The following is an 18,138-nucleotide window of genomic DNA, read 5'->3' on the forward strand; positions in this document are numbered from 1 at the left end:
CTCTGTCCCATTCGTATTCCTGACTCCCATTTTCACAGTAACTGCTTTCAGTAACTTTGGTTCTTTGTTCTAGTATTTTCTTGTTTCTAGATATCATACTTACTTTATAGCATCTTAATATAAATATGTAATTATTTAGTTTTAGGTATTATTTTAAAGTTTCTTACCATAGAAGGTGATTTAGCTTTTACAACTGATGTATCTCTCATTCCACTCCGATAACACCCACGTGGCCCTTCCCTTTTCCCGGTCTTCTGTATAGTTATTTCATAGTTCTTTGTTATTATGCTCAACAGAGTATTCATAATTGAGTCACATGGTGTGCAGAGATTACACTTTCTTTCTTGATAACTTTTGTTTTTATGAAGTTATTAACTATCTTACTTTGCCATTTGTTTAGTTTTCCATCTGTTTCATTAATTAATTCACAAACTCTCCTACAGGATGAACATCTCCTCTGCATGTGTTCACTACATGAGATATTCTATTGGCTTTGTTTTCTTCTTGGAGATACTCCTCCTAGAGCCTCTGTCCTTTTGCTCCATCTGGACTGGTGATTGACCTCCTGCACAGTTGTCCTGGAACTTGCCTTTATCATTATGTTGGGAATTTCCTTCCTTCTAGGTCCAATGACTTCCTTTTTTTTTGTTTGCTTCCCTGTTTTGGTAAAGCCTGTCTTCTGTTATCTTGAGAAAGAGTACAAAGATGGGGAAAATTTCTTAGATCTTGTCTGGAAATAGGGTTTGTCTTGTAATTTGATTGATAATTTGAGTATAGACTTCTAGGTGAAATTTCAGATTTTAAATACATTGTTCCACTGTTTCTAGATCTAAATCAGCACTGCTGAATAGGAATACAATGTGAGCTGCAAGTGAGGAGCTCATCTGTAATTTTAAATTTTCTATTAGCCACACTAAAAAAAAAAGAAAGTAAAAAGAAACAGATGAAATTTGCCTAATAATATATTTTGTTTAATCCAGTATATCTAAAATATTTTCATTTCAACATGATATCAATATAAAATAATCAAGTTATTTATTTGTTTGTTTACTTTAAACTAATTCTTTGGAATCAGGGGTTTGTTTTGCACTTACAGGGCACCTCATTTTGAACTAGGTACATTTCAAGTACTCAGTAGCCCTGTTTGCCTGGTGGCTACCACTTTGGACAGTGCAAGTTTAGAGTATTACTCATGGCATCCTGATTTTGGTCCTTCATGATTATTGTTTTCTACTGGAAGATTTCAGGGTATTCTCTTGATGCCTGATGTTAAATGTTTTGCTCATGGACTTAGTATATCTGATATGTAGTGCTAGATACTAAGTGGGACTTTTTAATCTGGATACTTGAATAGAAAAGTTTCCCATTACTAAAGAGTTTATCTAATCATTTGTAGATGATTTGCTCCACTCCATTTTATTTCTTCTTTTTCTTTTCCTGGAACTCCTGTTATTTGGGTGTTATCCCTCCTGAATTGATCATCATTTAGTTGTCCTATCTTTTTTCTACCATATTTTATCTTAGTTTTTTTTTTTTTTTTTAAAAGTTTTAATAAGCAATTTTTATTTTAGTAAAAACTTTAAAACTATGATGAAATAAATATTTGGGCTGTTTCCTCAACTTTATCTTCTAGCACTCCTATTTATTGTACTTTCAGCTCTCAAATTTTTATTTTTTAATATCATTTTGCTTTCTGATTACCCCTTTTTCATAACTTCCTCTTATTTCTTGGATGCAATATCATCCTTGATGAGAGAAGTGAGTATTATAATTGTAGATTTTTTCTATTGTATTGCCTCTCTTTTCTTGAGTTCCCTTTTTTTTTTTTTTCTTTTTTCCCTGTTGGTTTGGTTTGGGTTCCTGTCTTTTTGATTTAAGGGGAGGCACTTAAATGTTGATTGGAAACTCTATACCCATAGGTAGAGCTGGTCAGCTTGCTAGGGTAATCAGGAATAACTGACATTTTCATTGCACAGAATTCTCTCCTTGGGGTTATGTTCTTGGATGCTAGAGTTCTAGGATCTCAACAATGTAAGGGTGGTAGGATGTCTCTCCACTCACTATATTAACTTCTTAATATCCTATTTTTATTACGGAATTCACCTCCTCACTCAGCTGTGCCTAGTGTCCCTGAGTAGAGAACTTTTTGGAGACTAAATCTGTGGTCTTCTGCCAGGGTTGAGGATGAGCCGGGTTGAGGATGGGATTCAAGTCTTACCATTCTTTTTATTTTATTTTTTAAATTGCAGCATAGTGAGTTACACTTTTCATTCCTTTTAAACACTTTCACCAGTCCTTCTGCTTCATCCTCCTCATCACCATCAGAGAATACTGGGCTTACACTTTGAGAATATTTCAGGGGTTTGGTGGCAGTGGTAGTCTTGTTCCTTGTCTGTTGCTCCTTACAGACTTAGGTTTCAGTTTTCTCCAGGTTGCTAATTCAGTTATCACATACTCTCTAAACTTCTACCATTTTGCCAACATGTGTCGTGAAATAAACATGTTGATTGTCCTGATATCCTGACTTTCCACGTTTTTAGCCTTTTAAGCTTCATAGTCATTCTACTTCACTCTTCATCAACCCCAGCTTTTCTTCTGAATGTTCCACTTGGCTTTACCTATAAAAACTCATCTTAGATTTCCCATCAAAATCTCCATGCCTGACATCTCACTACTTCTAGACCATTATTAGCTCTAAAACACCCCTGGGGGACCCAGCTCAGCCTGATCTCTGGTCGTTTATTTGAATTTGACCTTCCAAACCACATGTAAACAAATGTTATGTCTCTACAGCAATATAACGATACCTGGAGACAGCCAAGAATCATGCTGTTGTATATACCTCTCAGTGCTATGGCTCAGTAGCTCCAAGTTCACCTAATAAGCAAATAAGTAGAAACTAAAAAAGCAGACAGTAGAGAGAAGTGAGACTTTATGGCTTCCCACCTCTGTCACTTACTGTGCCATCATCAGCTTGTTATCTAGCCCCTTGTGCATCAGTTTCCATTAATAACAACGTCAGTAATAATGCCTACTTTAGAAGACTGATATCAAGATTAAGTGAGATAATACATGTAAAGTGCTTAGACTAGTACCTGGCATGTAATTCTCAAATATTAGATGCTTTTAGTAAATACATTATTTTAGATCACAAATATTATAACACTTGATTTGACTTTTAGAGATTTTGAAAACACAGCTGCAGTAAGCTGTTATCTGTGTAGCTGACTAACCTGTTGAGTTCTTAATCACCTTGTTTTAAGCCATTTCTTTTAGCTTCAGTCAGATCTAAATTCAGCCAGAGACCCAACTACAATAGTGAACAAGACATAGTCCTCCAAGCTTACACCACATGGTGTATAAAGACAAGTAAATAGGAAATTATAAACAGCATAATAAGACTATTGGGGAAGTATAGGGTGCTGTGGAAATATATAGAACTTCTTTACATAAATTTAGGAGTTGGAGAGAGCTTCCTAGAAAAAGTGGCATTTAGGCTTAGACCTTAAGTAGTAGTTAACTTGAGAAAGGAAAGGGTGGGAAGACTCTAAGCAAAAGCAGCCTGTGTGAAGACCCAGAGGTGAAAGAGAACATGATTCTGAAAACAGTTTAGAGAGGCAGCATTGGTGAGTTGACGTAAGGTTAAGGGGACTGTGGTAAAAGACACGCAAATTAGAGGCAAGCAGGAGCCAGCTCATGAAGGTCCTTACTCTCTTAAAAGCAATGGGAATCAATGAAAATGAAAGGGTTTTAGGTGGGGGAAATGCTGTTACCAGATTTATATTCAAGAACGGACACTTTCTCTATAATGTAAAGAATGGCTTAGAGTGAGGCAGGAATGACAAGGAAACTAGTCTTAACACTATGGAGGAAGCCAGCAAATAGAAAATGATGACTTTATGTTAGAAAAGTAGTATTGTGATTGGAGAGATGTAGACATTCTAATATTTTTAATACGGCCTTAAAACTTAAGAAAAAATTTTTTATCCTTGAAAAAAATGAATTCATACTGTATCCTGTGCTTTGCTGGATTTGTGGTTTTCCTGACCCTCACCTTAAGAATCCTTGCTTTTCTAGCCTTGCTGCTGCAGTCTTTCTCGACACAGCAGCTAGAATGATCCTGTTAAAATGTATTTCAAATCTTGTTACACTTCTGTTCCACATCCCCCATTGGCTTCCTGTCTTACTTGGAGTAAAAGCCAGAGTTCATACCATGACTGACAAGACCCTTTATGATTTGTCCCTTGGGTTGATTAGGGTAGGCTAACTGGTATAATAGACAACCATACTTTTTTAGTGGCTTAGTGCAGTAAAAGTGTATTTTGTATATAAAGTCCATTTGGGAGGGAGGCAAGACATTGTGACACAGTCATTCAAGAACACAGGCTGATAGAAACTCCCCTGTTTTCAGTGTATGTTCCCAAGGTCTCTCTGGGCTTTTCGAGCCTCCCAGCAGGATGCTTAAGCCAGTGGTGGGTGGGCTGCTCTAAGGCCCAAGGGAATCAATATTTTAGCATACCTGTATATCAGGCTTATAAGCTGGGAAACTGGTTTATGTGATTTTTAAAAATGTTTGGTTTGGGGTAATTTAGCTGTTTTATACTTGATTCTGATGCTAGAATTTTTGGCATATCATATAGTAGATACTTGCCAAATTAGATCTGTTTAGTCCTGTTTGAAAATTTGATGCATGCATACTAAATGATATTTTAGTCCAGATTTTTTTCATTTGTAAGCAACAAAATGAAATGCAAGTTGGCCTGCTTAAAAAAAAGTATCAGCTCTCATAGCTAAAAGTCTGGGGGTGGGGGTAGGCAAACTTTAATACAGCTGGGTCCAGGGCCTCAAGTGTGTGTTCCATGTTACTTATTTAAGAGTTTTAGTCCTCACTTAAGTGGTTTAGGCTTTTTTATATACCAGGTGAATTTTTCTGATACTACTGCTTTAATGAATGACACTTTAAGGTCAAGGTTGCTGGACCAAAAATTTGATCTCTTAGAGTGACTGAAATACAGTTAGGATTCTGCTGATGATAATTATGTTATTTTATTACATTTTCACATGGGATAACACCATGTTAACAATTGGCTCTGGTAGAGCTTCTACATACTTGCAGGTATATGCACAGACAAGTATAGTAACGCTTTTCCCTGCTCTGCTTGTCTGCAGGCAGTGAAGTGAAATCTGGAAGAATCCTGCTCGCTCAAGGCCTGCATACAGGAAAGAAGCAGGGGAAAAGCGTTACAATCAGCTTTTGTTCTACAGCATTTTAAAACATAACAGGTATGTCAGATTTTTGGTCTGTCAGCCTTGACAATGCCCCTTGAAAATGAACTGAGTATTTACTGAGGTAGTAGGTCATGTCATTGGAATGTATTTAAAATATGACTATGATAAAAGTTTAAGATTTTTGTTTTGGTAAAGAAATAATGATACACTTCTATAGTGTCATTTGACATTAGCTACTAAAGTAGATTTTTTTTACTAACAAAAGTTGTTACTTAGTCTGAGAGTGGCAGATATGCTAAAGAATATATTAAAAATTCTTTTTAGATTTTACTTTTGAGATTTTTACAAATACAAATTCAGTCCTGTGGATAGATTGAACTCAAAACATATTTTGTGTCTAGCCATACTCTAAAATATTTGTGACTTTAGACTACAAAACAAAGGAAAGATTTTACATTAACTACCTGTAATTGTCAAGTTACTCATGCATTCATTTTGTTGTTGTTGTTGTTTTTAGGTATATTGGAAAGTCTGATTCAGTTACAATCAGTGTATGGAATCACAAGAAGATCCATAAAAAACAAGGTGCTGGATTTCTTGGTTGTGTTCGTCTTCTTTCCAATGCCATCAACCGCCTCAAAGACACTGGTTGTGAGTAGATACTAGTGCTTTAAAAATGTTAAATATACATATTTAAATATATATGTATATGTATTTTTTGGTAGGGCAGTCAAGGGACCAAAAACATACTTCCTGTGTATGTTTGAAACATTGGTAAAAATTCCTGGTCTAACTATGTTTTGTTGACTTTTAAAAAAGAAGGAAACATTTTAAATACATGAAACTAAAACTGAATCAGAGCTGATATTTAGTTTCCAGTGAATTTATACCTGCTGAGAAATGATTGATAACTAAAAAAGTAAAAGAAGGTGTCAAAATACAAGTGCCTTTTTTATTTCTTAGCACTCTTGTCTGATTTTGGTGGATTTGTGGAATAAAGTGAGTTTTACTCAGGTGATTGGAGTGTTTAAGGTAGCAGTTAAAGGGGGATGAAATTATTAATGAATAAGAATGATATAAACTGCTGTGAAAAATGGAAAGTTATGTGGGGAGAGTGTAACTCTGGTAGAACTTGTGCTTAGTATGCACAAGGTCCTGGGTTTAATCCCCAGTACCTCTGTTAAAATTAAAACAAAACAAAACAAAACAAAACAAAACTTAATTACCTCCCCAAAAAAACCCCCCAAAATTTAAAAGTTATAAAAAGGTAAGGCATTATTTTGAGTGTAAGACAGCTATATTAACTACTTAACTGTAAGCTTAGTTTTTCACCAACCTGGGCAGTTAGAAGATTATACCAAGATCAAAACATTAGAAGCGATTTCTATATTGGATTAACAAGTTGACTTAACATACGTGTAATTCATGTAACCAGGTGACAAGGCATCTTTTTGGGGGTATTTCCACTAGGACATAGATGGAAATATCTTTTTTAACAGAGATTTTGTTTTGCTGTTTCTACAGAATTCTTTTTTACATAATATAAAAAATAGCCATTGTCATGAGATTTTAGCCCAGATGCCTGTTCTAAGCACAAATTCACAGAGAATCTTGCTAAGGAAATTAATAAATAAAAATACATTAAATTTAGCTTGGAATGTTAGGTATATTAAGAGATGATCCCTTTTAATGTACTATGATACCACAGCCTAGTTATGAAAATATTACTGTTAAAAATTAAAAAGGAAAAAATTGAGCTTTGAGAAGTTCCTCTATTTCCGGATTGCCAGGGTGACCAACAGGAGATAGAAGAGATTGGAAAAGGTCTAGCATATAAAAATTAAACATTTTATTACCCAAAACAGCAGGCAGACTGAAAACTTACAGGTCACAGGTATGACTTTATTTCTGGTTCAGTTTAGCTAACATTTATTGAACCTTTATAGTGCCCGGTACCATTCAAAACCTTGGTGATATAAAGGTGAAAAAGGCATAGATCCTGTCCTCTGAGAAGCAAGGACAAAGGCCTGCTGGCAAAGGGAACAAGACAGGACACATTAGAAGGACTGAACAGAAGAGGGATTGCTCTGCATAAGCCCACTGTATAGCTGTCTTAGTAGCATTCATTTATTTTGCAAAAGTAAAAATGTCTGTTTCTGGCTGAGTGGCCAGGTGGGGCACAGATTTTTCTTTCTGCTGTTTGTGAATGTTTCATTGCATTGGTTTATATGACCTTTCTGATGTCCAGTAATACTTAATTTATCAAGCATCTGATGTTCTACTAGGATGGAGTAGAGAATATAGAGACTAAGACATGGTCTCCTCCTTTTATCAATTCATAATTTGTTTAAGTAGACAGATGGCATACAGCTGTAAAAGAATTCAGTTACAAGTGCTGTAATGAAAGTAAAACCAACATGCAGTGGGTGACATTGTTCTTTACTAACTGGCCAGGCCAGTGTTACATCTGTTTTATAGATGAGGCATGAGAGAATAAATGAGTTGCCTCTCAATGAGTTAGTACCAAAACTGATTCAAACCCTTATGTTACAGTTTATACTTGGCTTCTTACTAGTACTTACTTTGTGTGTGTGGGTCATTTGAAATGGTTAGATTAAAAATAACTATAACAACTAGCATTTATGTGCTACTAACTAACACTTACATGCCACGTACTGTGCGAATAGTTTTACGTAACTATCTGATTTAACCTGTAATATGAAGTTAAGTACCATCATTATACATGAGAAAACCAAGACTTGGGGATAAATTGCTTAAGAACAACATCTATTAAGTGGCAAGCCAAGGCTTAAACTGAAGTGTTTCGAATTCTTTGGAGAGAAAGTAACTGCATGTTGCACCAGTGTCTTGGGGTTTTTGAAATTTGAATTTGTCAAAACTTTTGTTGAGATAATTGTACTAATTATGTATGTAGTTAGAGAATTTTAAACATTTGTTTCATCTTTAAAACTCAGTTAATTCTTTAAATGATTGGTCTGATTTCCAATGGATTGTAGAAATTTACTGTCACTCTACAGATGTTAGAATCTATACCAGCTGATTTTTTTAATTGCCTTTTTTTGTTGTTGTTGATTTGAAATAGATCAGAGGTTGGATCTATGCAAACTTGGGCCAAATGACAATGATACAGTTAGAGGACAAATAGTAGGTAAGTGTGGAATTAATTGAAAGTTGTGTGAATTTTGGCTTCATTTAAGCTAACCTAAATTCTAAGTACCTTCCAAATCAAAGTACAATAATTGTAGCTTCATTGTATTGGCATGAATTAAATGAGTCATGTAAAATTATTCAAATAGTGGGTCCAGAATCCAGGCCAGCTTAATTTTTTAAGAAAGCAAAAAACAAAAACAAAACAAAACAAGAAACCTGTAAATAATGTAAAACATAGAGGCTTCTAATGTTAAGAACTCTTGATCCTTTAGGAGGGAATTCTTTTAAAGTGTACAGATATAGTAGAGCCCTGAGACAAACTTTAAATATGATATTAAAGTTTTCTGAAAGTAATTCTCAAACTGGTTTTTGAGAGAAAAGGAACTATTATGTTGAACTCTTTGTTTAATGCTTTACAGTTTTAAGAAAATCTTTTTAATTGAAAAAAATAGAATGAGGAATGGTAGTACAGCACTGATTAGAGAATAGGAAAAATTATTACCTTACTCAGAAGGCACTTAGTGGGCTAGTGGGCTATTTTGAATTGAGCTAGAAGAAGGTCTTTATAAATAAAATTTCCTGAGACTTATCTTAAGAATCGATGGATTTAGATTTGATCAAAATACGTAGTGTGGTAGGACACTGAGGGTGGCTCCTTTTGAGACTTCTTAAAGAAGAAAAATGCAACTGGAATCTTACCATTTCGTTACAGAACAGAATTTAGAATCAGATGATTGCATTATCAGCCTGTCAGAAAGGTTTTAGTTGCAGAAGGTACTTGAACGACTTAATTTTGCAAGGCAGTGAATTGGGTTCATAGTTAGGGAATTGCCAGAGTAGCATCTTAACAAAAGCCTTATTGTGGTTATCACAGGGAAGCATCTGCACTGTGTGTCTACACTGCAGTATTCTTCATAACTCCTATCTTTCTTAGATTGAAATGGGGTTAAAAACTCAAAAACAAATCCTGGTATACAAAACTTTTAAATGTAATTGTTCCTACTTTATTTGATTTGGTATGTTATGTAATGTTTGCCAACTAACATCTGGTAGTAACGAAATAGTTTTACTAAGGTGTGAATTTGCACTTATAAAGATAGCAGACTTTCCTTTGTCAGTGGTTAGAAATATACCTATTGGAGTAGGCTACATCAAAAAATTGTTTTACTTTAAAATATGTGTGTGTGTATTTGTATTTTTTTTAAATTTAAAGCTCTTGTGTGAATTTGGTGTTCATAATGAAGGTAGGCTGGACTCAGACATTATGCTTTATGATCCTGCAGTTCTGTCATTTAAGAACAAAATTCTCACTCTTACTGAATTATACTTTTACAAGTAATTATAAATATATGTATATAATATCTTTTTGGAAAGTGGAGAAAAGTACACTAGAACACTAACTTTAAAAATTTATATATCCCCTTCTAATTTTGTATACATGCATATATATTTTTTCTGATTTTTAATTACAGTAAACATAAATTTTTAAATTTTGCTTTTATTCACTTACTGTAACCACTATTAATATTTACAATTAATTTTTAAAAGGATGAATTATATCAGTATATCATAACTTAATCATTGGACTTAAAGTCATGTTTTGCTGTTATAGCATTGAGACTTGAAAACATGTTTATACACCTAGCTTTTTTAGATTACTTTAGGGAAAATCTCCCAATTTGAGATGATTGATTCAAAGGTGGCAGATCTTTTCCTTTGTAATTAAAGTTGGTACTCAGTTCTTTCCATCTCCTTTGAGGTTTTTCTTTTGCTTTTTGTTACTATAAAATAAAATCAAAATATAGACAGAAAACTTAAGGAACACCCATAATATGCCATCATTGTCATTACCTTCATGTATACCTTTTCTCTGTTTTTAAAGTGAGATTATACCGTACAGATTTTTAAATAACAGGTTCTAATCCTAACCATTTTTTTTCCTGTCCATAGATACATTTTTATAGCATTTTTACTGTTGGTCCACAGTGGGCAAATAATTATTTTAACTATTCCCTTATTGTTGGATATTTAGGTTATTTCTGATGTTTTAATATTATGAACAATGCTCTGATAAACATAGTGTTTCTTTGGCTCATTTTATGTATTGCTAGAATTAGGCCATTTAGAAACACAATCTCATCTAATAATTGCTCAAGTGTTTTGTGATGTAGCAGTCTGGAGATGTACATTAAAGCTCATGAAATCCTTTAAGTTAGTAAGAAAATACAGTGTTTCTGCTATGATTGTATTTTGGTTTTCTATACAAAAACTGATTAATAACAGTTTTCTCATTATTCAGATTGGGGTCACATAAACTTCAAGAATGTTAGTATTTTGTTCAAGGTCACAGTGCTAAACTAGTTGGTAGAACCTGGTTTAGAGTTCCTGTCTCTTGCTTCCAAGTTTATAGTGATAGTTTTATACTGTACTGGACAATGATGTACTGTGTTTTAACTTATGGAATCCAAGTAATGCCCTATTGCCAGAGTCTAGTGTGTGTGGGTTTTTTTAAAAAATGGGTCAAAAATTAAACCTACATCAATGTGAACTTTTCAGATTCCTCTGTATACAAGTATACCTTTCATGTGTTACACCTCCTCTTAAGTGCAGTAGTGGCCTTGTGTTGCCCCATTACGATGGGGAAAAGGGAATTAGACTCTCTTCCATGAATGTGATAAAGTGTAGAAAACCTAAATAGGAAAAATCTCATGGAAAAAGAAATTACAGAATTTAGTAGAAACTTAAGAGTTCATTGTAGAGTATTAAAATAAGCTAAGCCAGGTGTCTTTTAAAGGTAAATATTTTTAAATTGCAGTAATTCTTTCTAGTTCTGTGACTCTTAGTAATGTTTTTGTTGTTTAATAGTAAGTCTTCAGTCCAGAGACCGAATAGGCACAGGAGGACAAGTTGTGGACTGCAGTCGTTTGTTTGATAATGATTTACCAGATGGGTAAGCCAAAATTACTAGAGAAATATGTAGATAACATCCTTAAAATGATGAGAAATATGTTGGTGTTTACTGTGTACTTAACTTTAGAAATTTGCTGATCAGTTCCAGAATCTAGATTTTCCTTGTACTTAGAAAATTAGTGAGGGATTTTGTCACCACAAATTTTTAAATAAGCCATGAATTAGATATGTTACATTTGTTTTTTAAGAATTTTGACTAAGACAAATCAAATTTTTTGACAAATACAGCTCTCCTGTAAATATTATGTATTTAAAAGAAAAACTTTTTTGTTTAAGTTATTCAAAACAGGGTCTGTAGGTGCTGAATCTGACATACTGCTCTGTTTAGAGGGATGGGATAGAGAATCTGTGTAATAGCAGTTATAACATAGTAACATTTATTGTAATGCATGTGTCAGTGTTTTAAGCACTTTATATCATTTATCATTACATGATATACATTATATCATTTAATTCTTATAACATGTGATTATGGAATTAGACCATCTGGTTCCGATCCTACTCTTCTGCTTACTTAGCTTTATGAATTTAGTCAGTTTATTTGACTTCTGTAAACTTTGGTTTATATTTATTTATAAAAAAGGATGATTCTAATAGTACGTATACCACAAGTAGTTGTGAGGATTAAATGAAAGCATTCAGGTAAAGCACATAGCACAATGTCTTTGCATATAGTAAGTGCTTAATAAATAATTATCTACTATTACTACTGCTGCTACTACTATTATTACCCTAATGCAGTTCACAGATTTTAAAAAACTGGAGACTCAAAGAAGTTAAGTGTTTTGCCAAAGATCACATGGAAATGACAAAGCTGAAACGCAGATTTAAGCCTTGATCTTGATTCCAGAGTTTATGCTTTTTATCACTGCTCTCTGTCTTCGTTTGATACTAGTTCTGAAACCTTACTGATTTTACTCTTAACTTTCTAGGTATTCAGAATTAACTTCAGTGAGGTATAGTTTGCATACAATAAGTTATATCCATTTAAAGTGCATAGTCAGTTGAGTTTTGACTGAAATTATTTTTGACATGAAATTTCACATCCAGTCTGTGCTATTGGCTTATTTTGCGTAAACTGTTGAAAATTGCTATAAGTTAAGTCTGTTTATAGATCACTTTAGCTGTATATATCTTAATTTTTATGGATGCAAGTTACTTTTGAAGGGGAAGTTTAGGATGAAATAATCAATATTGAGAGATTATAACAGTGTAAAGCTTACTATTCTAAATTTGCTCTGCATAACTGTACTGTAATTGTGATCACAATGGGAATAAAACCTCTTAGCATCTTTTTTATTTTCTATTTTTTTCGGGCCTCCAAGCCTTTGCCACTGATTTGGTGGAAATAGTAACGTTACCATAGTCATTTGCCTGTTTTTTTGGTTATATGAATTAATAAGATATTGAGGAAGAAATGGCATATTTGCTTTTTAAAAAATTAGTTTGATAAATAACATTGGCGAGGTTGTAGAGAAAAAAGGAACCCTTGTACACTCTATGTAGGAATATAAGTTGGTACAACCACTGTGGAAAATGGTATGGATTTGTCAAAAAGTTAAAAATACAACTATAATATGGTCCAGCTATTCCATTTCTGAATATCTAGCCTAAGAAAACAAAAACACTAATTCAAAGAGATAAATGCACCCCTGTATTCATTGTGGCATTATTACAGTAGATAAGATATGGAAGCAGCATTAAGTGTCCACTGATAGATGTGAATGGGTAAAGAAGATGTAATGTGTATATCAGCCATAAAAAAAGAATGAAATCTTGCCGTTTGCAACAGCTTGGATTGATATAGAGGTCATTATTGCTAAGTGAAGTAAGTCAGACAGAGAAAGCCAAATACTGTATGATATCACTTACATGTGAAAAAACAAAGCAAATGAACAAACAAAAAAGACTCATAGATATAAAAAACTCTATTGGTTTCCTAGAGGGAGCGGGGATTGGGAAATGGATGAAATAGGTGAAGGAGATTAAGAGGTGCGAACTTTCATTCTTAAGATAAATAAGTCACGGGGATGTAATGCACAGCATAGGCAGTTTAGTCAGTATTGTAATAACTTTGTATGACGACAGATGGTTACTAGACTTATCATTGTGATCATTTTGTAATGTATACAAATGTTGATTCACTATGTTATATACTTGAAACTAATATAATATTGTATGTCAACTATACTTCAATAAAAAATCTATAACTTTTTATAGAAAATATGTAAGAGAAAATAAAAATATGAAGATTAAAAGATTAGTGTGGGTATGATAAATGTTTTCAGAAGCTTTATATACTTTTCTAAAAATCACATGTGATTTTTATGTTTAGTATGGCCTTTATCTCCCTACTAATTTCTGGAGAAATTAGTATAATTTGAGCATTTTTGACATCATTGAAAAATTCTCAGTTTGACTGATGGAAAATATTAGTCACACCTCAGTGTAAATATTTTAGAAACTTCAGAATTCCAGAAGATGTATTGTACAGTTCTAAAATAAGTTGAAACAATTCCTATATTCTGTGTATTGCTTTTTCAATTTGTCCGACCTGATTCATAACAGCAGATGTCTTCTGGCTTGGTTATTGCAGTAAAAAAAAAATTCCATATCCAGCTTCTTATTACTGCCTTATATCTCAATATTTTATTTAAGCTGGGAAGAAAGGCGAACTGCCTCTGGAAGAATCCAGTACCTAAACCATATAACAAGAACTACACAATGGGAACGCCCAACACGGTAAGAACATACAAGTATCTTCCCATGGTCTGTGCTGTTCACCCTGTTGAAGCTATCCCTTTCTGTTTATCTGTCAGCTTTACTGGATTTCCTTTCTTGGTTTATACTGCTCTAGATCAGTAGATCTTATAACGAATGCCATTATTATTTTTAAGAAGTGATTTTTAATAAAGATCGTTTAGCAGGTCGTCCTGTTATTGTAGCTCCAGGGCCTGTGAATGGTACTCAATAAATGTTTATTAAATGAATTAAATGAATAAATTGAGAAGTCAGCTTATTTCTGGGACTCAAAAATTTTTTTGAGTCCATTTTTGAATGGCTGTAACAAAATATGTATATAGAATCCACTTAGTCATGTAGAGGGATGATTATATTGTGTCCAGTAAGGTCTGTGACCAAGAGAAGAACCAGGTGACTGAGACCATAAGGAGCAACATTTAACTTAGAGTTGGGTTAAGGGATGAACTTGCAAAGGAAAACTCTGATGGGGAATCTCTGAAGAATGTTAGGATTTAGCCAAGTAAGGGGAAGGTGATGGAAAGGGTTCGGGGTAGTGATAACGGCTGTCATTCAATTCACCAAATTGTTATATGCTGGGCACTGTGCTCAGCATTTGTACTATATATAACAGTGAACAAGGCAGAAAGGCCTTTTTGGAACTTAATGTAAAAGACATGTGGATGCAACGTTAGTTTTGGAAACTTGAAGTGCTTTTTAAGTAACTGAAAATGAATAGGATAAGTGGCTGAATTTCCTTTTTTTTTTTTTCTTTTTTCTTTTTTAGTGAGAAAAGTTTATTTGCGACTTCTGCTCTGTGTTTGTTTTGCTCCCTCCACTTTTTTTCCTGAGTAGTACCGGCACTAGACATAGAACATCAAATGCTTCTCATTAGCTATACCTACTTTCATTTATTAGGGATTAATTGGTTAACTCATTGAATCACAGAGTTGGTTATATTTTGATTCTCAGGTAAAAGCTTAGCTTATGTTGCCATTTTCAGGAGTGTTTGTTTGAGATTCGATTTCTGTAATTAAACTGCCAAGGATTATATTGAAGTCAAAGAACCTATTTTTGGCATATCTGAGCATAAATAAATGTATACTTGTGTAAGTGTTTAATTTTGTGAAGTCCATTTCCTTCTAATTCATTTAACTGATAAAATTGACTTTAATTTCCACATGTGTAAAGTTGATTGTGTTGTAAATCTTAATTTAAAAATTAACTCTTGATTATCCTCTTAGTTTGGATGACCTACAAGAGATTGGAAGCCCTTTGAAGAGACAAACTATCTTCTTTATTCCTACATTATTTATTGACTGCTCTTAAATATGTGCCAAGCAGTAGTCTAGATGCAGGGGGTATATATGGTGGAGAATAAACTAGGCAGATTCTCTTCTTTCAACAGATATTCTAGATAGACAAAAATACAGGTACAAATAAGAAAAACATCAGAAATAATTGCTATGCTGAGAAAGTAATGTGATGTACAATCAAATCCCTGTGTGACTACTTTAGATTTGAAGGTCAGGAAGGACCTCTTAGAGTTGACATTTAAGCTTAAACTATGATTTGAATGACAACAAGAAGTCTGGCCTAGGGAAAATAGGAGGGAAAAAATCATTCTAGGTGGAAGGAAGAGTTACTCTCCAGCACTAAAGGTAGAGTGCCTGTGGAAAGCTCAAGGAGCAGGAAGATTGTCGGTGTGACAGAGGCAGAGTGGGAGAAGGGTGAGAACACAGGTCTGAGGTAGGCTGTAGCTAAGTCCGGTGGGGCTTTGTCAGCTAGTATGCATATCTACAAATATATGTGGATTTCATATAAAATAATTAAAGTCAATACAAAATGATTTGAATACATAATCGACAACCTGCTTATCACCTGGGTTTCTTTGGGGCTTCGAGGCTTTAGGCTTGCCTTTATTCAGAGTTCTTGAAGTCATTATATTTGTATTAATCATTCCGTTTTCTTACAAGTGATTATTATTGCAGTACATATATTGTCTAGAGAACTCTACTTTTGATATCTGAGTTAACTTTCTTCCTTGTTACTTTTCAATAGACCGGCATCTGAATATTCTAGTCCTGGCAGACCTCTTAGCTGCTTTGTTGATGAGAACACTCCAATTAGTGGAACAAATGGTGCAACATGTGGACAGTCTTCAGATCCCAGACTGGCAGAGAGGAGAGTCAGGTCACAACGACATAGGAATTACATGAGCAGGACACATTTACATACTCCTCCAGACCTACCGGAAGGCTATGGTACGACAACTAGCAGAGGGAAAATAAAATGTGGTTTATGGGTTTCAGCTTGCTAAGAAAGCCAGAAAATAAACTTTTAAATAAGTTATTAATCTGGGTTTAGAGATTCAGCATGAAAATAAAAGTAAATGTAAAACCCCCCAACTTTGTTTTTTTAATTTAAATTTTTATTTTTTTAATTGAAGTATATAGTCAGTTACAGTGTGTCAGTTTCTGGTGTATAGCATAATGTCCCAGCCATACATGCACATAAATACATTTGTTTTCATATTCTTTTCCATTAAAGGTTATTACAGGATACTGAATATAGTTCCCTGTGCTATACAGAATTTGTTTTTTTAATCCATTTTTATATATAGTAGTTAATATTTGCAAGTCTCAAACTCCTAAATTTATCCCTTCCCACCTCAGTTCCTCCCCAGTAACCATAAGATTGTTTAAAATGTCTGTGAGTCTGTAAAACCTCCCAATTTTGAAGTCTTTGAAGTGGTAGAAGACTACCTAACAACAGATAGACCTTGACTTAGTCGCTTAACCTCAACCTTTTTTGCTCAGTTATAATGAAATGAGATGAATGATACCTCTCCTTATCTCAAAGGTATTGAGCATAGGAAACAATTTGAGACTACTTTGTAAACAGGCACTGTACAAAGGTGAAATGGTATTGTTCTTGATAATGGCAATCTGTAGTCCGACCTCTACTGTAATTTTCTAGGCATACATATTTAGAGATGATTTTGAAAGCATATTTCTGATGGTATTTATATATTTGTATTGTCTATAATTATGGGTTATCTGAGTAATTGTAATAGTTGTAAATGATTTAGTTATTTCTGTGTATGAAATTATTATGATCTTATATAATTTCCTAAATTATGGAATTTCTTGTGCAAGATGACATGAATCTTCTTATAGTTGAATACAGAACTTTCTCAGTTAATCACATCTTGTGAACTCTTCTTGTAGATACGATAAACTCAGGTGTTCTCTCCTTTTTTCCTGGAAGCTTAACCAAGTTACTAACTTCCTTACCCTCTCCCAGCCTATAGATAAACTATCCTGGGCTGATGATGACACCTAGTGACCAACGTTGGGAATTGCCTGATCTAACTTGTAGTTTATTTTTACTCTAGAGGGTTTTTTAAACTGTACCACAAATGCCTGATTCTGACTTTATTTTTTTTTTTAAATATTTTAACCTTTTAATTTAAAAAACCTAGTTTTTCCATTAATTGTACTACGCTATACAAGTTAACATACAGCTCAGTAATTAGAGCATGGGCTTGGGAGACAGAGAGACCTGGGTTCATATTCTGGCTTTGGCACATGTTATCTGTGTGACACTGGTGGGGCACATTATTTACCCTTTCTGAGCCTCAGTTTTATCTTCTGAAAAATGTGGAAAATAATAGTACCAGCCATGTAGATTCGTTGCAAGAAATGATTGAAATGTCTTATGAAGCTAAAATTAGTAAAAATTTAGCTGTTATTAATAATGTTTAGACCTTAGAATAGAGTATCTCCTGCCATTTCTTTTTAATTAAGATGATAAGGCAAGTGGTCTCGAGTAGGGGTGGTTCCACTTCTACAGTATTTGTATGATTTGGATTAAAAAATGTTTTTTGTACAACCAAAGCATAAGAATAAAATGATTAGTTACCAAGGCTGAAATCATTGCAGCTGTCATCTGGAATCAGTTTTAAACATTTTTATATTTATAATTTCAAAGTTTAAATTGACTTGACTTTATTATAGTTTTATAAAC

At 33.8% G+C, this 18,138-nt stretch overlaps 1 protein-coding gene across 1 annotated transcript in view; it reads left to right on the top strand.

Annotated features, from left to right (window-relative positions):
- SMURF2 (SMAD specific E3 ubiquitin protein ligase 2) overlaps positions 1-18,138 on the top strand; it is a 100,584-nt gene that overhangs the window by 56,014 nt on the left and 26,432 nt on the right. The window contains exons 4-8 of the mRNA XM_032457069.1: positions 5,747-5,880; positions 8,333-8,398; positions 11,266-11,350; positions 14,029-14,112; positions 16,171-16,373. Coding sequence (XP_032312960.1) covers positions 5,747-5,880; positions 8,333-8,398; positions 11,266-11,350; positions 14,029-14,112; positions 16,171-16,373 — 572 coding nt within the window. The remainder of the gene's footprint in view (positions 1-5,746; positions 5,881-8,332; positions 8,399-11,265; positions 11,351-14,028; positions 14,113-16,170; positions 16,374-18,138) is intronic.

This window comes from Camelus ferus, chromosome 16, assembly GCF_009834535.1.
Source record: "Camelus ferus isolate YT-003-E chromosome 16, BCGSAC_Cfer_1.0, whole genome shotgun sequence".
Lineage (NCBI taxonomy): Eukaryota > Metazoa > Chordata > Mammalia > Artiodactyla > Camelidae > Camelus > Camelus ferus.